Here is a 22,249-nt window from a genome sequence, read left to right as displayed (position 1 = left end):
CTTTTTCACTGGAGAAAGCAATATTATGGATAGAGGACTCATATTATAGCTGGAAGTAATGGTTTAAAAGTTAAAAACGTCTTAATGATGGATTTGTTTCAGCTTTTTTCTAACATCTCAAGATGTTAACTGATGGACTGGAGTGGTGTGGATTACTTGTGGATTATGGTGATGTTTTTATCAGCTGTTTGGACTCTCATTCTGATGGCACCCATTCACTGCAGAGCATCCATTGGTGAACAAGTGATGCAATGCTGCATTTCTCCAAATCTGATGAAGAAACAAACTCATCTACATCTTGGATGATCTTAGGTTGAGGACATTTTCAGCAAATTTTCAAAGTAACTGGCAAACATAATTTCAGTAACAACAGAAGTTAAATTACTGTAGAAATCAAATTCTGAACAAAAACCGCCTATTGAGGAAAGACAGAAACTTTTGGATTGACATGTAAAGCAATCAACCCCATTTCCAGTTTTTACACTTAGGTTGGTTTATCTGAAATGAGATGTCTATTAAATGACACCTAACGCGCGCTACTCTATGTATATGCAATAGTAAGATCAGTACAAGACAGATTTGTGTGCTGAAAATCTTACTTCTTGCCATCAAATGCTGTGATCTGAAAGCAGAAGCGTCGGTCATCACAGTCCACCGCCATGACTGAGCAGTTGTCGATGTCCATTACAAGACCTCCGGCCACGTCTCCACGCAACTGGCTCATGAGGTTTCCTCCCTGCGTGAAGAAATACTGACGCTCCCAGGTAGACGACACCAGACCCGTTTTGCTGGCGGGGAGAAGCATGAGATGATTAGAAATGCAGGCGACTGTACTGTACAGTATATAAATGTTGACTCGGTGGCTGTCGTACTAGCGAGTGTTGAGGTAGCCAGCTTTGCGGGTCAGGTTGCGGTTCACCGGGATCTTGTTGGGGTCCGGGTCAGGCATGTAGAGCGGGTCACTAGCTGTTTTTAGGTCTTGAATCGTCTGCTCCGTCGCTTCAGCGTCGCTGTCCATTTCCCTGCGAACACTACGAGCACAGAGAGAAGAAACTCGCATACATTTTGGAGTAATCCTTTAAACTAATTTTCTCATTTGCAAAAGAACACATGCAAACAAACCACATTCATTTATTGCACTTTCTTGTTAAATTAACAACTGAAATGTGCTTTTATGCAAATAACATGCAAATAATATTTTATTGACAGGAACACTCAAAAAAGAAAGTTAAACATTAACAGGAACGATAGTGTGCAATACTGTACATACTGTATAAAATATAAGATACACTACTGTCTAAAAGTTTTGCTTTTCGGTGTTTTCGAAAGAAGTGTCTTCTGCTCACCAAGGCTGCATTTATTTGACCAAAAACAGTAATGTTATGAAATATTACAATTTAACATAGCTGTTTTCTATTTGGATATATTGTAAAATGTAATTTATTCCTGTGATGCGCAGCTGAATTTTCAGCATCATTACTCCAGTCTTCAGCGTCACATGATCTTCAGAAATCATTCTAATATGCTGCTCAAGAAAAACTTTAAACATTTATTTGAAATAGAAATAATTAGTAATATTATAAATGTCTTTACTGTAACTTTTGGTCAATATAATGCACCCTTGTTGAATAAAAGTATTAATTTCTTATTTTAAAAAATGATACTGACCTGAAACTTTTGAACGGTATTGTACATACTAAAATTATTTTGGCAAATAGGGATCATTATCATAATTAGCTCTATGTAATGCAACTGATATGATGACATAACAGATACAACATAAATCTGTACTGTTTTGCCCTTTTCCACTGTTAACATTCAAATCAGGTATAAAAATAAATAAATAGTTAATTGTTCATTACCTATCCTAAGCAATACAGTTTGAATTAGAAAAATAAGCTCTGATATCATCTGTTTACAATATTGTAATATGTTGCTGATAATTAACCAAACTAATCAGGCCGATACTGATATGTGCTTCCCTATTAAAAAAATACTTAAATCAATACTTATAACACAACTAACATGCCATAAAATGATAAAGTTCTATAAACGTGTTGTGATGTATTATGCCAGATGCATTCGACCAGTTTATGGTGAAATAGCATTATTTATATATTACGTTTTTATATTTGCACTTTTCACTTTAATTTTAGTTTGCTTTAGTCATTTTATGTCCTGTCATTTTTATTATTTTTTATATTTCTTATTATTTATATTTATAAATAATATTTTTTAAGTTAAATTCTCATCTAATACAAATCTTTACATCAGTTAATAATTTTTTAACAGTGAACAATACCAGCATTGGTTGAAACTCACTTCTGCACGCTGGTTCCGATGTTGGTGAGAAACTCCTCCCACTGCTGCGTCAGATTCTCTGATCCCAGTTTGAAAAAACTGATCTGATGAAAAGCAAAGAATAATGAATTATTAAAGGACTCTATTATCAGATGTGGTTATTATAGTTCATGTTTGACAGCTGTATGAACACCTGCGCCTGCATGTATCCCAGCAGCGGCTCCAGCAGCGCGATCTTCTTCTTGTACTGCAGCATGTTGAGCGATGCGAAGTAGTGCATTATGGTCTCGTGCTGTTTTTTCCTGGAAGTGTAGACGTCCTCCATCACTTCATTCTTCACCTGCAGTGAACGCATGCATGACAGCAGTTAAATGTAGGGCAAGACATGATATTAACAATTTGGAATTTTTGGGATGGCGAAAAGTCTCTCTATACACTGAATAAAGCAAAGATTATTGTACGCTTTACAAGAAAATGGACAGCACCTGAGTTAAATATATGAGTGTCACAGCAAAGGGTCTGAATACTTAGGACCATGTGATATTTCAGTTTTTCTTTTTTAATAAATCTGCAAAAATGTCAACAATTCTGTGTTTTTCTGTCAATATGGGGTGCTGTGTGCACATTAATGAGGAAAAAAAATTAACTTAAATGATTTTCGCAAATGGCTGCAATATAACAAAGAGTGAAAAATTTAAGGGGGTCTGAATACTTTCCGTACCCACTGTATATATACACAGTATATATATCAGCTAGTTTCCCATTCAACATTTTTCATTTAGTTTGATAACCTGATGTACTAAAATAACTAAAACTGAAATAAAAATTCATTAAAACTATACAATAAAAAAAATTTAATACAACAAAATGACTAAAATGTTAGCCCAAAATTAACAAAAGCAGAAACATAAAAATAAAATCTAATTCAAAATATTAACAAAAATACAGTAGTATGTCAATGATACTAAAATAAACTGGAGCAAAATTGATGTAAGAATATGATTTGGAATAACATGCACTGATGAATCGTTCACAATAGGATCAAAATGTGCATTAAGAAAGTACGAAAAGTTTTTTCACTTTATCTTGACTTTTATCCACTGAATAGTGAGATATTTGTCTTATATTTTCAATTTTTTTGTCCTAGTAATGTTAGCCCAAAATTAACAAAAGCAGAAACATAAAAATAAAATCTAATTCAAAATATTAACAAAAATACAGTAGTATGTCAATGATACTAAAATAAACTGGAGCAAAATTGATGTAAGAATATGATTTGGAATAACATGCACTGATGAATCATTCACAATAGGATCAAAATGTGCATTAAGAAAGTACGAAAAGTTTTTTCACTTTATCTTGACTTTTGTCTACTGAATAGTGAGATATTTGTCTTATATTTTCTATTTTTTTGTCCTAGACAAGGACACAGAGAAGCAGATGCTCATCTATCGGCAGTCTGGCCAACTCTCAGTGTGTGTGTTATTAAATGAGCACATTAAAACACACACGCTTTCAGCAATAAACACATTACACTCTTCTGTGTCAGTATGAAGACTGCAAACCAAGCTGCTGTCAATCATAAAACACTGTGAATTCTCAAAACGCCACACCTTCTCATTCTCCTTTCGTTTAGACAGACGACTGTATCTGTTGACGGCTGTGTCGTGATCTGAAATCAAATATGTTGCACATAATGAAGCAAAAAGTAATGGTTACATTATCATATGATGCAGCAATTATGTGGAAAAAAATAAAGTGCTTACCATCACTTGCAATCTGAAACACTTCCTTCAGGATGACAATTTCTAGAGACAATTAGAGGAGGAAAATAAATGTGTTATGTAAGAGATAATGCACAGTCAGTCAGATTATTACACTGGGGTTATTTTAGTTCAACTAAAATAAATCCAAAACTCCTAAATAATCAGTTTCCTTGCTTGAAATAAAATAAACATTAACTGAAATAAAAAAGTACAAAGTGTAAAAGTATATAGTAAAGTATCAAAATATATTATTTAAAAAAATCAACTAGTTGCCAAGACAACATTGCTCATTTTATTTAGTTTAACTTGATATATTAAAATAACTAAAACTACAACTGAAATTAAAATTAAAACTATATAGACACTTCAAAAAAAAAAAACAACTACAAAAAGACCAAAAAACAACAACAACTAAATCTTTAATATTAAAATAAAAATGGAAAATAAAAATATAAAATACAAATTATATAAGTATAATAAAATCGATATTTAAAACATCAGCCCGTTGAGAAGGTGACACTTTTTAACTTGATGTACTAAAATAACTAAAACTTAAAAGTATATAGACGCATAAAAAGACGGCCAATAAAACAATAAAATTAATAAAACTTTGAGTAAAATTAAAATAGAAAATATATAAATAAATAGTTATTCTAAATATTAATAAAAACTATAATAGTATCTCTGTAATTTCACTGTATTACACAGCTGCTTGAGAAATAAATTACTAAATCGGCATGAAACATCAATATATAGGTAAATTACTTAGATTAAAATAATTGTTTTAAATATATTTAAAAATTGTTATACTAAAACACACTAAAATAACTAAAACGGAGTTAATAAAACTATATAGACTAGGGCTGTCACTAACGACTTTTTATTTCGATTAATCTAGCGACTAATTTATCGATTAATCTAAACGATTAATTTCCCACAAAAAAATCTACCATTTCACTTAAGAATATTTTATTAAACTATATTTTATTAAACCAAATGAAATCCAAATTTCTATGAAATCCTTTTTTTAAAGCAAAAGTAAAGTGCAACATAAATGCAAGAAGCAAGTCCAAATCTCACAGTCCAAATCACTGAAATCAAAGTTTTCACGTGTTATAGTCTACTAATATTAAAATTATAATCAAAAAACACTTTTTAAAGGAGTATTTAGAAATGTTATTTAGACAAATTTAAATGTGCAGTATTTCTGAAAATAAAAGAAAGAAAAAAACTTTTTTTTTTTTTATAAAATCAATTAATTGGAGATGCTTCCTATAATTATAATTTAAAAAAATGTGTGGTACTAAAAATAGATGTAAGTGAACAATAGCATTTAAAATTACTTTAAATACATATATAATAGCAATGAGGCAATAATAATTAGTTCAAATAAAGTATCAAAAGCAAGAAATCCTATGGTTTTATTGAACAAAACTGTTAAAATACATAATGTATTATAAACAATAGAGCTAATGTACATTACGCATTACAACAAAGGCCTGCAGAGGGCGCCAATGGCCTAATGATTATTTTTACACATTGCTGTGCGATCTAATACTTGTTTAATATTGACCAAGCACCATTTAATTCAAATGTCCACTTAATCTTTAATATTTGGCCATTTCTTTAGGACAGAAATGCTAGTCACTGTAATTAAAAGAATATGTGGACATCAAAACGTGTAACCTCAGAGTGAGGGTTTGAGCTTTGCGTAGATTTATAAATTATTTACCTTACAAATCTGATGAAATGGCGCACGTTGCATTCCCAGATGAATGTTATAATAAACCCAAACTCACAACAACATGCAGAGATGGAGGTTGAGACGCTCCACACATGTAAATGATAACAGTTCCTGTGGAACAGCATTTACTGTGAACTGAGCCACTGTGAGACGCACGTACGTAACCTACACGCATGTAAATAATTAAAGCGCATATACTGTATTAGAACTGCATCGCATATAACTATTTAATTAAATCGTAGCGTTTGTGAATTCACAATTATGATCAATTATTATTTTTAATATATATCTTGCAGCCTTGGAAAACAGTCTAATAATGTGTTTTATGGATTCTCGTCTGTGAAATGCGCCACTTCCGGTATTTTGCCGGTTAGTCGACGCAAGCAAAATGAAGCCGAGGATTTTTAAAAATCGAATAGTCAAATAAAATCGACGATACAGCCCTAATACAGACATTAAAGGGGTAATATGATGCGATTTCAAGTTTTTCCTCTCTCTTTGAAATGTTACAAGCTCTTGGTGCATAAAGAAGATCTGTAAAGTTGCAAAGACTAAAGTCTCAAAACCAAAGAGATATTCTTTATAAAAGTTCAGAGTTAACCACGCCTACCTAAAACAGCTCGTTCTAACACGCCCCCACATGTCTACGTCACAATCTGGGAAGATTTGCATAACGCCGCCCAAATGTTCACGCAAAGAAAGAAGGCGTAACTTTTATTCTCGCTGTAGTATTGTTGCCGCCGCCGTCATGTCATGAAGACGCTGTGTGCTTCGTTGTGAAAGCGAAACTACTTTGTTTGGTCTTCCAAAAGAGGACGATATCCACTTCGTCATGCCTAGAGCTGATCCGTGCTGGTCGCTGAGGAAATACATCAACTTTCACCGTGGACAAAGCGGAGTCCAGCCCGCCTCAGCTCACTCTATCCCGGCCTCAGAGCACGCTAAGCCGGGGCTTCGCCTCACGCTAGGCCGCTGTTTTTTCGCTGCCACTGATGACCAAATACACAAAATAATGTTCTTTTTAGCAGCATCATATGACCCCTTTAAAAAAAAATTTTTTTTTTTACATTTGAAATGAAATTGGAAAAAAATCATTCTTAGATTCTAGAACGCTCTAGCCCACAATGCACTGCTGTCTCCTACCTCTCAGGTCTCTCTCCTGAAACTGTGAGATGGGGAACATCATGGCGTCTGCGAGCTGAGTGGAGAGAACGGCGTGACACGAGCTGAGCTGAAAGAAAACACAGTGAAATCTCTCACACACACACTCCCACAGGACCTTCATTAGTGACTGATGATGTTCTGACCTCGTCAATGACTTTAGCAAACTGCTGCAAAGTGGAGCTCATGACCTCATCATCACCTCCCAGAGGAAAACGCTGCACAACAGAGACAGACGTCTTACCATTCAACTATACCACTACATACACACAAAGACAACTTAAGATTAGAAAGCTGAGATACTATGAATAAAATGATCAAAAGGCAGAAATCACCTGTTTCTCGTAGTCTTTCAGTAATTTAGACGTCAGATGTGTGGCAGCACTCAGTTCATTCTGAAAAGAGAAGCACATGAGTCTCATAAAAAAATAATACAAATCATTTTAACCCCAAATTCATTAAAAAAAAAAGTATTATATCATGCATGAAAAAAATATTATTAAGATTTATTCATTATTTAATTTTAATATTATGAATATTCGCTTTTATTTACTTATTTGCATTTATTATTAACAATATGTTTTTATTTTATTTGATAGAAAATCATTAATCATTAACAAATTTAAAATATCAATAATTTATAATAGTATTATATCACATATAATATAATGAATATTTATTATTATTATTAATATACTGATATTATCATTGATAATAATTTTGTAATAATATCAATAATAATATACAAGTGTATTATATCTCGTATAATATAATTAATATTTATTATTACTTTTAATTATTATCATTATTAATATTGATATGATTATTCACAATAATAATAATTGAGTATTTTCAGTAATTTAAACGTCAGATGTGTGGCAGCACTCAGTTCATTCTGAAAAGAGAAGCACATGAGTCTCATAAAAAAATAATACAAATCATTTTAACCCCAAATTCATTTAAAAAAAAAAAGTATTATATCATGCATGAAAAAAATATTATTAAGATTTATTCATTATTTAATTTAATTTTAATATTATGAATATTCGCTTTTATTTACTTATTTGCATTTATTATTAACAATATGTTTTTATTTTATTTGATAGAAAATCATTAATCATTAACAATTTTAAAATATCAATAATTTATAATAGTATTATATCTCATATAATATAATGAATATTTATTATTATTATTAATATACTGATATTTTCATTGAGAATGATTTTATAATAATATCAATAATATACAATAGTGTTATATCTCATATAATAAATATTTATAATTTTTTTATTACATTATTATTAATATTGATATTATTATTGACGATCATAATCATTTAATAATAATATCCATACTACACAATAGAATTATTATGACTCATATAATATGAATATTTATTATTATTCATATTTTATTGTTATTAAGAATAATGTAGAGTAATAATATATAATGCTATTATCTCATATAATAAATATTTATTATTTTTTAAATATTATTGTTGTTAATAATAATTGAAAATATATATTAATAATATATATTGAAATAAATAAATATTTACATAAAAAATACCTAAAAATGGGTTTTATCTTTTGGTTTTGGTATGCAATGTGATCATGACAAGATCTTGGCAGGTTGTGTGTGATTCATCCGTTAAGACTTAAGTTACAGTCACTATTATAATGTGATTACCGAGCATATATCATATACTATGCTCTCACCTGGGCGTCGTAGATTCTCTGCATGGCTTTGAAGAGCTGACTGAAATAACTGGATGTGGCTGCGGTGTCTTCCTCAAACACACCGAGCAGAGAGCGAGTCTGAAACACACCAGCACTGTTCAGACATGACTGCAATATGTTATTACTCTCATAAAATGTGTTGGATGCGTGTAAAACAAGGCCTCAGACTTTATTCTTGAAGCTCAATTGTGAGATTTCAGACTCAGTGTGACACTAAAACTGTCTTCACACCAGAGTGACTCCGAATCAAATGTGAACAGCTCTTGAGGAGTTTCAATCTGATCTCGAAGTACAACATTGTTTGTGTGAGTAAAGCAATGTTTAGACCAACTTACTGTAGGTTTCTTTTATATTTTTGACATCAGTTTTCTAATAACTGATCATTGCCACCACCCATCAAAAGCTAAAGAGCTCAAAATCAAGATCAAACCATTAGGATGAATAGAAACACGGACAAACTCATGATCCGCTGTGTTTAACAGCGAGAGCAGCAGATGTTTGTTATGATCAGTGTTTGTTTATTTATTTCTGTTAGCTTGCTAGCTAAATGCTGCTGATTTACCTGCGGACTGTCCTCCAGAGTTTCCTCTAGCGGTAATTTATCGATTCCCGGCATGACTGCAGATTTACCGCGAGCGCAACGAGCTATTTAGATTATTATTCAGAAACAAAAATCACAATGTTATGAAGTTGATCTTCGCTTTATTCCTGACAAACCAACACCCACCCGGCTCCGCCCACAAACGCGGAAGTCCCGCCTCCTCCCTCCCGCTGATTGGCTGAGGCGCTGCGGCTACTATGATGACGTCCGCGCTTGTTTATAAGAAATAAAACCCATTCGTGGCTCTCTGATGGTTAATTATATTATTATATTAGCGAAATGTTTCATCCATAATTGTATTTTTTTTCCCGAATCACTCATACACTTTATAATATTTATAAATTCATTAAACTTTCAGAAGTATGGCAGGCTGATAGCTGTTCAATATTTGTCAAATGTTGTATTTCAATAAAGGAAAATTAAAACAAAACAAAACATAGGAAATCACAATGTTATGAAGTTGATCTTCGCTTTATTCCTGACAAACCAACACCCACCCGGCTCCGCCCACAAACGCGGAAGTCCCGCCTCCTCCCTCCCGCTGATTGGCTGAGGCGCTGCGGCTACTATGATGACGTCCGCGCTTGTTTATAAGAAATAAAACCCATTCGTGGCTCTCTGATGGTTAATTATATTATTATATTAGCGAAATGTTTCATCCATAATTGTATTTTTTTTTCCGAATCACTCATACACTTTATAATATTTATAAATTCATTAAACTTTCAGAAGTATGGCAGGCTGATAGCTGTTCAATATTTGTCAAATGTTGTATTTCAATAAAGGAAAATTAAAACAAAACAAAACATAGCAAGTGTGGCTCTTATAAAAATTGCATGCGATGTTTGTGTGGAAAGGTGTGGGGAAAACTGAAATAGTGTTGATCATGAGTTGTTAATATAGGTTAAATATGATCAAAATAACAATTTATGAGGCAACCTTTTAAATAATTTCTCATTTATTTTCATTTGTTAAAAAATAAATGCATCAAAGCTTTAGCCTCCTAAACGCTATTTCTATATAGATAAAAAATATATTTTTTACACAGATATGCTTCCAAAAAGACCAAATGCATTAATGGCTATATTTTTATTAAAACAAATATTTATTTATTTGAACAAATTATTGAGTTCTATACATATATTCGTTAACATTAAGACTCTTTTCATATTTCATATTAACTGTCATAATATGCACATAATTCTGGACAAGACGTCTGTCATGGAGTGTCCATTACACTTGCGCTGAGCTGTAATTGTGTGTTTTGTGTGTTCTGGTTTATTTGCTTTGCGTTTGGCATTTCTGAGCGTAGAGATCATATTCTTTGTATAGGATGTATTGCTTCAGTCGGTCTGGTAATGGAAGGAAGCTCATGAAGATCGGAGCTCTCAAACGCAACCGACCCAAACAAGCCCTGATCTTCAGCCGACAGAGATGCTGCAGACAGCGGACGCTCTCTGTGAAGAAACAAAACTAGTCAAAAATGACAGCATGACATGAGCAGAGAAAAAACAATTACACAGCAGAGTTCATATATTTTGCACAAAGGTGTGGGTTTGATTTTGGACATACCAATGGGGAAATTTTTTGATCAAAATTATTGCTAGGGACAATTTAGTAGTGGCTGATATTGGTAGGAACATGTCATAGTGTCCCTACTAAATTCTACACGCTTGAAAATTTATAAGGCTATATTTAAAAATGGTCAAATCTGCAAGATATCAGCATAACATCACAGAAATTTTTATTTAATAAAGTGTGACGCACTAAATTTAGCAACATTTCTGAACATGAATGAAAAAGAATGAACTGGCCAGGGTGTGTTTTTAGTTTTACTCTACTGTAATGACCCTGGGCTGCATCTGGATTCTCTCCTGACCTCTCTGGAGAAGTGTTCGGATGATCTCCAGGTGTCCGGCCTGTGCAGCTAATGCTAACGGCGTCAGGCCGTAGGAGCTTCTGGGGTCGGGATGAGCTCCGAACTTCAACAGCAGATCCACGAAATCCGTCAGGCCGAGCCGGGAGGCTTCATGCAGGGCCGTCCTGCGGTTCGCCCCCTCCTGGTTAACTCTGGCACTGAAGTTTAGCAGGAGCTTCGTCATGTCGTAGTGGTTGTTCCTTATGGCTGCAGAAAAAGAAAAAAAAACATTTGGTCAGGAAGAATAAAGAAGCAATGCCACTAAACTGAAATCAGGCTTTGAGATTGCTGGCTTTTTAAAGAGGAAGTTCATCCTTCATTTGCGATAGCTAGAGATGTCCATCTACTTTACAACTGTTTAAATTCTAATAAAGAATCATATATTTGTATTCTGTAGGGTGAACAATTTGTGCACTGTTAGAATACACTTTTAATTGAGTTTGAAACCACATCTGCATGTTCCAACCACTAATCAAAGTATCCTGGTATATAACTGCAAGTGCAACAATATAACATTTTGAACACAAATAAAGTGGTTATATTCTGAATATAGATTTTAACATGTATAATTTAATTTGTTTAAAATAAATACATATTTTATTCGGTTTAAGAAAAACATGTGTTCCCTAACGCTGTCTATGTTGCAACAATGGTTGTCGCCCATTTCTGTGTGTTGCAGGTGATTGTATTAATTCTTTCCTATTAATTTTCAGACATTTTTCTTAGGGCTGCACGATTATGACCAAAATCATAATTGTCGATTATTCCCTTAAAATTGTAATTGCGATTATTAATCACGATTATCACAATTTACACTGAATGATGTTTATACCATTGTTTGATGCAACAGCATGCCGTATTTTTATATGAAAATAAACAAGCTGTAAACACTCTAACTGAAAAACCTTTAGTGCTTTTCTACAGTATTAAGCCTCAAATGTCAACTATACATCGGATTGGTTTCTTCTTTAAATTGCAAAAAAAGTACAAATATGAATGGTATTATAATGTTATACTAAAACTAAAACAAAGGAAAAACCCTTAAGATAACATGCAGAAAGAAAAAACATATCTTAAGCACGCAGAATAGCATAAGTGGACTTTGAACGATTACGTAATTGTGGCATCCATAATTGTTATCGTGATTACAAATTCGATTAATTGTGCAGCCCTAATTTTGCTAAACTGCTGACAATTTCATGTGTTAAACTTTATTGAAGTCCATGATGTTAATAACTTGCTGATATTACAGATTCCAATCTAAATTTTGATGAATAGAAGCTGAAACAAGAAATAAACCATTAAAAACATTTTTGTTACTTGAAATTAAAATAAACATTTAAAAAATATACTTTATTTCAGCTAGTTGCCAAGACACCATTTTTCATTTGCATTTTGTTTAATTTGATGTACTAAAATAACTAAAACTGAAATCAAATTAAAACTACAGAGACATTTAAAAAAAAAAATTTAAACAAAACATTTAAAACATTACATTTAAAATGGAAAACGAAATAAAAACTCATTCAAAATGTTAATGAACTATAATAATTTCTCAATTATACTAAAATAACACAGCATATAATCTTAATGGCAGCTCATATTCTAAGCATAAGCACCAGTATTTGAATAAAATTTATTAAAATTCTAAATTTCCCCATTTTACTGAATATAGCATATTAAACAAATTTTAAATACATAGCAATACATTTTTTTTTTTTTTACAAATTCTGTTTTTCGTTTGTCACTCCAATGGAGGAATGACCCGTGGGCCTTTCTGACCTACAACGAGAGGCGAGTCTTCCTCTTTATCCAGGGTGTCTGGACTGCTGCCGTGGTCCAGCAGGAAACAAGTGTTGTCCAAAAGACCTTTCTCCACCGCTAAGAAGAGAGCCGTCTTACCCTGACGAGTCTTTCTGTGCTTGGCATCCTCAGGAGACGCTGATGAACAGAAGAGATCACAGTCACTGCTGTCTAGACATATAAGATCAACAATGATGATCAGAAACAAAGTGCATCCTCGTGACAGACCGGTAAATGTGATCTCAAGGATGTTCTGGTTGTTCTGTATGGCGGCCTCGTGTAAGGGGATGTAGCCTGTGTCGTCTTCTTCAGAGATAGCTTGCTGATGGACAGTCAGCTTACGGAGGGACTTTTCATCACCTGATAACACATCCAGAGAACGACATGAGTGAACAGAAGCTTCTTAACCAGCTGAATTATTCTGGTGAACTTCATAGCTATGCCGTGGCTAGACCAGCACCAAACCAGCAAAAACTAGCATGAACCAGAACATGAAGTTAATGAAGTATTTTCAGAAGTGAATGCACATGCTGTTTAAATGTGATGATAATCAGCGTAGTTAAGAACATATTCAGGAGAAACTCGTGAAACATATCTAGGTCATATAAGCAAACAAACAAATAAATAATAAATTATATTTTAAGTAAAAAAAAAATCTACACTGAAAAAAATTATAAATGCAACACTTTTGTTTTTGCCCCCCATTTTTCATGAGCTGAACTCAAAGATCTAAGACTTTTTCTATGTACACAAAAGGCCTATTTCTCTCAAATATTGTTCTCAAATCTGTCTTAATCTGTGTTAGTGAGCACTTCTCCTTTGCCGAGATAATCCATCCACCTCACAGGTGTGGCATATCAAGATGCTGATTAGACAGCATGATTATTGCACAGGTGTGCCTTAGGCTGGCCACAATAAAAGGTGTAATATTTTTAATGCTGAAAAAATGGCTGTACCACACAATAATAATCACCATTGGGAATACATGGAAATTTACAATGAGAGTTTGGGGGAAATGAGCTTAATTAATCGTCATGAAAAATATTGTACAATGCAAAAAAGAAAACAAAAAAATACTTAATAGTCCTGATAATCATTATGCAATCAAGCACACCTCTCAAAAAATGCATAACTTCAATGAGAAAAAAATAAATAAAGTATTTATGGAAGTATCTGTTGTACTGCTTTGATTTCATCTGATTTTAATAAAAAAATATATATTCCAGCATTTTCTTATAATGTAGAACAAATGATAATAATCTCCTTTGAGAATATAATTGAAAAATACTGTTACTACTACTAATAATAGTAATTAAGTATAAAATAAGTACACATCTAGACACATTACACTAATGAGAAAATGGGTGAAAATGTGTTTATTTGTCATGGAAATATTTATTTAAAATATCCAAATATAAATAAAATATACAATTAAAAAACTTTACAGTTTGCTCCACTTTCTTTTTTCTTTTGGTATGAAATATGACCTTGTCATTGTGTGATTGATCCATTCATACCATGCTTTATTGCATTGAATATCTTCTCTCTCTCAGGGGTGATCGGAATGACCCTGCAGACAAAAATACAGCAGATTTCATTCAGGCAGCAGCAGCAGCAGCACAAATGAATCTGAACTTATTGAAAGTTTGAAGTGTCTTTGACCTGCAGGATTCACCGGAGAAAGAGCTCCTGGCCTCCGCTTGTTTGCGGCGCTGCAGGAGACTCTGCTCGATCATCAGTTGAGTTGCCACATCCTCGTCAAAACCCCCTCCAGGTGTGTCCAAATCCATCACACTGTCCTACTGGATACTGATTATAGACACATCTTTTATGAACACGGTCGAGAAAAGCCATCACGTGACCCGCGATCTGCACGCAAACTATCTGCCGCTCACGTATTTGCAAACATTTACATTTAGTCATTTAGCAGACGTTTTTATCCAAAGCGGCTTACAAATGAGGACAATATAAGAGCAAGAGCAATAATATAAGTGCAAATGAAGTCTCGGTTAGCCTAACACAGTACACATAGCAAGGTGTATATATATATATATATATATATATTATACACACACACACACAAACAAAGAAAAACAAGTAGATAGAATAGAAAAAATAGAAAGCTAGTTTTTTTTTAAATAAACAATAAAAAAAAAAGATAAATATAGATAAATTAGAATTAAAATAGAATAGAAAGTGTTAGAGTTAGAGGGTCAAATAAAGGTGGAACAGATGTGTTTTTAGTGGTTTCTTGAAGATGCGTGCAAACAACACGCAAACTGTAAATAACACCACGTGCGAGTCTAAAAGCGAACATGAGCAAATAAATATGATGTTTAACTCCTTTAAAGGCAGGGTATGTAATTTTTCAAAAACACTTTAGAAAACTGATTCGGGCTGAATAGCAAAACAAACTTGTAGCCAATCAGCAATAAGGGGCGTGTCTACTCGTGAAGTGGAGGAGAGAGAGTTCAGTGCACGGGACGGACATTAGCCGAGCCGAGCAACAGAAAGATAGAGATGGCGGATAAAAAACAAAAGAGGAAAACGTCTGCGGAACGATAAGGCAAGAAGTAGGACCCGTGTAAATATCGGATCAGCTTTCCAGCGCTGGAGAGAACTCAAGGAGCGGAGGCCTGCGATCGGACGCCGAGGTTGCTTTGTTTCTTCTCGATAGGTGATTCACAACGTGTCTACAACAGCTAAAGTCTGCCTACACTGGACGCGATCAAACGACCATTGAAAACCATTTGAAATTTGTGTCAGACGGCAGCAGTTTTCTGTCGGGGATTTGTTGCGCCGCGCCGCTCACCGCCGTAGACACGGTGTAACATTGGTTTTGCTTTGTTTCACAGAACTAATCGTTGCCTGGGTTGCGTAGTATATGTGGGGTGGAGTTATCAAAATAGGGGCAAGACCCTTTTGGGGTAGGGGCGTGTTTGTTTTGGTGATTTCAAATATCAACATTGGCTACCAGAAATCGCTTACCCCACCTTTAATCTGTATTAACGCGTATCAAAGTCTGTCAATATAACCACGTAATAATTCATTCATTTTGCGTGTCTAGCTAAATATAAAAAGTAAACAAAACGCTAACGATTTACACCAACTGCGCTATTAGACTTACGAACGTTTAAAATGACATTTTATCCAAAATATTAGGCATTTTATTTACACGTTACCTTGCAAGTGTTGTTGTTGCGTAGCCTACGTCGATCCAGTTTGTTTGGGGGGCATCGCTGTGACTGCATACTAGGTTATTTAGGTCACAGGTCTTCTATAAATACCTGATCATGCGACACAGAAGGGCACTTCAGAGGATCCAGACTTCTGGATCAGAGCAGATAACTAATAATATCTCTATTTTGACAGCGCAAAGAAATGGATATTAAAATCATTATTTATATATTACATTTATATTGCTTCTGGCTGCGTTGCATGCAGTGTAATACTTTCTGTGCATACAGAAAATGTGCATATACTGTGACAGTTTAGATATTATGCAGAAACAGGACTAGTATTTTGTTAAGCCAACTTCGAAAATGATATATTCTCTGGATATAAATAAATAGTATATGAAACAGAAATCACTATGCATCACACTGCATTTTTTATCTAATTTCAAGTCACCTTTAGGTCTGAATACGTACTGGATGTATAAAATCATGTATAAAAAGGGCCACATTTTGGAAGTCGAATAAAATAAAATAAAAGTAGTTAAATAGATCTAGTTAAAATAAAAGCAGTACATTTTATAGGAACAACAGAATTTTTGAGAAGAGCTGCATCAGCAAGTTAAAGAAGTTGACTGTTCTGCCTGAGGAACAAAAGTGGAAATTCATAAAATGCTTTTCATAAAATAATCATATGTTGTATAAAAATCTCTCACAGGGTTATGAGGTAATTCAGTTTGAGAACAGAAACACACTGATAATTGCATATGCGAGTCAGCAGCAGACATGTGACACAAGCGCACAAATGCATTAGAGAAAACTGCTTTAACACACCGAGTACTTCAGCTTTTGGGTTAACTTAAAAAGAATGAAATTCAGCCTCTGAGAGTTGATAGAATTACATTCCAGGTTGATTCTAGGCCAGGACGGGCTTGACACCAATCTGACAAAACATATTTCATCACTTCATATCTCACCTTATGTGTTCCTGTCCTAATCTTCATTTGTCTTTTTGAAAGGTGGTTTGTCTCGGTCTATAATCTCCTTCAGACGTGTCTGGGCCATATCATGTCTGCAAAGAATAAGGATGTATTTATTAATAACACATCTGCTAATAACATATATATGCACCTGCATTAGTGCATCTCATTCCCAGATTTCTTAAGGTTTATCTGTAAATTATATTGATTGTATTAATGAAACGTATGACTGTTCAGTTGTAGGAAGGCAATAATGGCAGAAATGCACTGGTGTGTATCACTTCAGCTGATACAGAGGCATTTGAATCCCAGGCTATATTTAAAACCAGCCACTCAGAGATCAATAAACCTGACCTTACTCGGTTGATCAATGACAACTAGCGAATGTAGCCACTGTTTAACATGAGATGCAAATGTTCAGAAGTAAGGTAATAAGTAAGGCTTGGTTTGGTCACTTCTTTTAATCTAATTTTATGTCAAATTATATTCAAATATGATATTTTAAATTGCTTAAATTAAAGCAGTTGTAAACGGGGTATGTCAGACAAGCTAAAAAAAATTAAATAAATAAAATAAAATAAAAAATCAGATGCAAACTAAATAGGACACACAGGCTAAAGAAAATAAAATGTACAATAAAGAAATATAATTTTAAATATTTCAGAAATCAGTAAAAGGAAAAGACTCCAAAATTAAAAAAAAAATGTATACATACATTCTTATTATACATTTTTTCATATATATTTAAAATTATATTTCTTTATTGTACATTTTATTTTCAAAGTTGTATACTTCATTTTGTGAGTTATCATCTCAGAAATAAATATGATTATTTTGCTATTTTAATTCATTTTTATAAAAAAAATTAAAGTTTGGGAACATAAGAAATGACATTGTATAGTCACAAAAAATATCAGCTGTAAACTGTATATGTAGGAAAAACAGACAAATAAAATAAAAATCACTGATTTCTAAACAGCTTGCTAACTGTCTCTTAGCCGAACTGAACACTACATGAAAGCTGTAAACTGAGTAATAATAACAGATTTCTCTCTCTGTCTTCTAACAGTAGACGTTGGAGGGCTGTGAAAGCATCAGTCGCAGGTGCAGTGAGACGTCTGCTCTGCCAAATCCTTCTGTTACATTATCCAGCATCTCCAGCACCTGCAGAGAGTGAGATTGAGCCCAGCGGGTGTGATAGTGAACACGACACAACCACCGCAGCAAAAACACACAGTCTATGGACAGGCTGCATGTGCTTTCCTGCAAGTCAAGCATCACTATATTCACTATAAATAGGGTTAGTGATCTGAATAAATCCTTAAGAGTGAGTGTGATGCAGACACGGACACCTTAAATAGTGCAGCTATTACTTTTTGAAGCATTTATTTTTGCCTAGCAGCTGATAAATTGGGGAAAAGGCATATTATAAAAGATTATAAAAGACTTGATTTATTTTATGTGGTTATTATACTAACTATAAAACTTTAAACAGGAAAATAAATAAAATAAGCATGAACTGAAATAAAATAAATATGAAGACATGCACTGTGAGCTGTAAGGTCTTATATAGACGGGTGTGTGGCTTTCCTAATCAAGTCCAGTCAGTATAATCAAACACAGCTGGACTCAAATGAGGGTGTAGAACCATCTCAAGGATGATCGGAAGAAATGGACAGCACCTGAGTTAAATATTTGAGTGTCACAGCAAAGGGTCTGAATACTTAGGACCATGTGATATTTCAGTTTTTCTTTTTTAATAAATCTGCAAAAATGTCAACAATTCTGTGTTTTTCTGTCAATATGGGGTGCTGTGTGTACATTAATGAGGAAAAAAAATGAACTTAAATGATTTTAGCAAATGGCTGCAATATAACAAAGAGTGAAAAATTTAAGGGGGTCTGAATACTTTCCGTACCCACTTTATATTATATATTTTTTTACAAATGATCAAATTTGTAATTACATTAAAAAATTTAAACTTTTTTTACTGAAATGGCTAAAACTAAATAAAACAAACAAATAAAATTGAATAAAAACTATATAGACAGTAACAAACTAGTAAAAATGACAAAACTGCACAACAAAATTAAAGTGAAAACAGATATTACATAAAAGCAAAATATTAATGAAAAATTATTAAAATATATTAATTATATTAAAATAATAATGCAGATGCAAACTATATAGAACACACAGGCTAAAGAAAATAAAATGTATAATAAAGAAATATAATTTTAAATATATATGAAAAAATGTATAATAAAAATTTATGTATACATTTTTTTATTTTATTTTGGAGTCTTTTCCATTTACTGATTTCTGAATAGCTTGCTAATGTCTGTAGGTTGTATACTTAATTTTGTGAGTTATCATCTCAGAAATAAATATGATTATTTTGCAATTTTAATTCAATTTAAATAAAATGAGCATGAACTGAAATAAAATATAATAAATATGAAATTTATATATATATTATATTTTTTACAAATGATAAAATTTGTAATTAGATTAAAAAATGTAAACTTTTTTTACTGAAATTGCTAAATCTAAATAAAACAAACAAATAAAATTGAATAAAAACTATATAGACAGTAAAAACTAGTAAAAATGACAAAACTGCACAACAAAATTAAAGTGAAAACAAATATTACATAAAAGCAAAATATTAATGAAAAATTATTAAAATATATTAATTATATTAAGTTATATTAATTATATATACTATATTTATTTATAAATAATGAAATATAAAAACGTATAAGTACTGAAATAACTAAAACATAAAAACAGAAGATATTAAATAAAACCTAAATATTAGCAAAAACTATAAAAGTATTTCAGTGATACTAAAATCAGATCGCGCTGAATTACAGTTGGGTTGCACATGCAGTCAGTCAGAAAATCAGTATTATTGGTGTAGTGAAGGCATCTGCGCGCATCGTTCCCATTTTACACCCATGTGCACTTGGATGTGTAATGTCCCAGAAACAATAACAGCTGCTTCTGAAATCATAGAGCTTTAAAGATGAAATACTGCTCAGATGGGTAAAACCAGAGCCTAATGTGACCTCATCTGTACTGTCTACACTAACGAGGGCGTAGGTTTGATTTTGGCATTAGTGGGCATAACGGCAGACATTTAACTGTTTGATTAAAATTATTGCTAGGGACAATTTAGTATAGTGACTGATATTGTTAGGGACATATCATAGTGCCTCTGCACCCTTGGACACCAGACAGATCTGACTCACAGCAGACCAAGACACTTACAAAGTGCTTAATGGACCGTCAACAAATGATTAGTTCTGCTACAAGTCCGCCTGACAACCGCTTTGCAACACCCTAGAAACCACAAACAATATGTACTCACCCTCAGGCCATAAGATGTATGAGTTTATTTCTTCATCAGATTTGGAGAAATGTAGCATTGCATCACTTGCTCACCAATGGATGCTCTGCAGTGAATGGGTGCCGTCAGAATCAGAGCTGATAAAAACATCACAAGTAATCCACACCACTCCAGTCCATCAGTTAAGGTATTATGAAGCCAAAAGCTGTGTGTTTGTAAGAAACAAATCCATCATTAAGGTGTTTTGAGGTGCTAAAATAAGAATCTGTAATGATGCTTCTTCCAATGAAAAAGTCCATCTCCTGTTGACTTCCCACATCAAAATCCACCAAAGTATTTGTTAAGAACTGTTTTGGATTGGTCTGATTCAGACAAAACAACTTTTTCTCTGGAGGAAGCGTTACTATGGATTATGGACTTTTATTTTAACCAGAAGCAATGGCTGGACATTAAAAATGGTTTTGCTTCTTACAAACACGCAGCTTTTCACGTCACAAGCTCATTCAGATGATCCTGCAGATCTAAAACATCAGGTGTTTACTTCAATTTCTCATTTCTCTTCCACATCATTTCCCTTTAACTTTTAATAAGAGTTTCTGCATGATCCAATCCACACCTGTAGTGTCTCCTCTCCTGGAAGAAACCTGACCAAATACATCATACAAACCAGTGAACATTTTACTGAGTACCAACAGAGCCGTCAAATGAGCAGATGCACAGAAATAAACACCACAAATGTGTCCTTAGTCCCGTTTGGTTTATCTATTATGAAACTAGTAAAGTCCGGATGTGATTTTGAGGCCAGGAGCCATCTGGATTTTGGATTTTGGCTTCACATTTAGGCAAAAAGAAACAATCTGACTTCACATCCAGTTGCACATGGGGACAAAAAGGCCTTAAGAGATTCTAGGTGTTATTTTTAGTGTTTCAAGAGGCCATTATTGCAATTTTAACTTTTTTCTCCAACACACAAGAGACGATTGTCAGATAACCAATATATGATTCTCGATTTCCAGGTTCAGGCAGCTTTTGACCAAATAATTACTTGAATAACATGCCAAATAATAACTTTTCCATTTCCATTTTCCAGGTTAATCCATCTATTAACTACACCTAATGTGAACAAGGACCATACACTGTACGATCTGAACACAACTGCTTGAGAAAGAGCACTTTTTGTTTTGCAGTCCAGTGAGTCAGGATTAGCAGACTAAGCATAATTGCATACATTTATATTCAATTTAAACTGACTTTTTAGATCTGGATATCACATGCAATATGACCCTGATCAACAAACTAAAAAATTGCTACACTTGTAAATCAAATCAAGACGACACTACTGTATAATAATACTATGTAACAAACTGTATATAAAATATAAATGCAAACCTTAGGACCAACACATAGACCTGTAATTTAAATGAAAATACTTCATATGCACATGTATAAATATACCCATGTAAGATAACTGAAATATAACTTAACCAACAAATACACCTGCAAACTAAATTAATATACATGATAAACATAACTTGAGACCAACACCTAGACCTGTAAACTAAATGAAAAACATATGGATATAAACTGTATATACATATGAATAATTTGCTCTAACTTAAGACTAGGGCTGCACGATAAATCGCATGCGATATTTATGAACCGGCTTTACTGACAAGATGTATCGCATGCGATTTATCGTGCAGCCCTA

At 33.2% G+C, this 22,249-nt stretch overlaps 1 protein-coding gene and 1 pseudogene across 1 annotated transcript; both read right to left on the bottom strand.

Moving 5' to 3' along the window:
* LOC107597175 (DCC-interacting protein 13-alpha-like) overlaps window positions 1-9,467 on the bottom strand; it is a 19,162-nt pseudogene extending 9,695 nt beyond the window's left edge.
* A 938-nt stretch (window positions 9,468-10,405) lies between these two features.
* Window positions 10,406-16,292, bottom strand: LOC107597205 (ankyrin repeat and SOCS box protein 14-like). Its single transcript, XM_016288159.1, has 7 exons — window positions 16,219-16,292; window positions 14,699-14,845; window positions 14,554-14,606; window positions 13,265-13,396; window positions 13,016-13,174; window positions 11,157-11,440; window positions 10,406-10,788 (listed from the first exon to the last, which is right to left on the bottom strand). The coding sequence occupies exons 2-7, from the start codon at window positions 14,824-14,826 to the stop codon at window positions 10,594-10,596; spliced, it is 951 nt and encodes a 316-aa protein (XP_016143645.1). The 5' UTR covers window positions 14,827-14,845; window positions 16,219-16,292; the 3' UTR covers window positions 10,406-10,593.
* Window positions 16,293-22,249: the final 5,957 nt, after the last annotated feature.

This window comes from Sinocyclocheilus grahami, unplaced genomic scaffold (assembly GCF_001515645.1).
Source record: "Sinocyclocheilus grahami isolate Dianchi unplaced genomic scaffold, SAMN03320097.WGS_v1.1 scaffold229.1, whole genome shotgun sequence".
In the NCBI taxonomy this organism is placed as follows: domain Eukaryota; kingdom Metazoa; phylum Chordata; class Actinopteri; order Cypriniformes; family Cyprinidae; genus Sinocyclocheilus; species Sinocyclocheilus grahami.
Note: the sequence above shows the minus strand (reverse complement) of the source record. Positions and strands in the feature narration are given on the sequence as shown.

Excerpts from the sequence above, each read along its gene's own strand:
- LOC107597205 (XM_016288159.1), bottom strand. The coding sequence starts at position 14,826 with ATGGATTTGGACACACCTGGAGGGGGTTTTGACGAGGATGTGGCAACT. Across the intron at positions 14,607-14,698 it reads TTCTCCGGTGAATCCTGCAG|GGTCATTCCGATCACCCCTG; the intron begins GTCAAAGACACT and ends TTTTGTCTGCAG. Across the intron at positions 13,397-14,553 it reads ATTCAATGCAATAAAGCATG|GTGATGAAAAGTCCCTCCGT; the intron begins GTATGAATGGAT and ends ATGTGTTATCAG.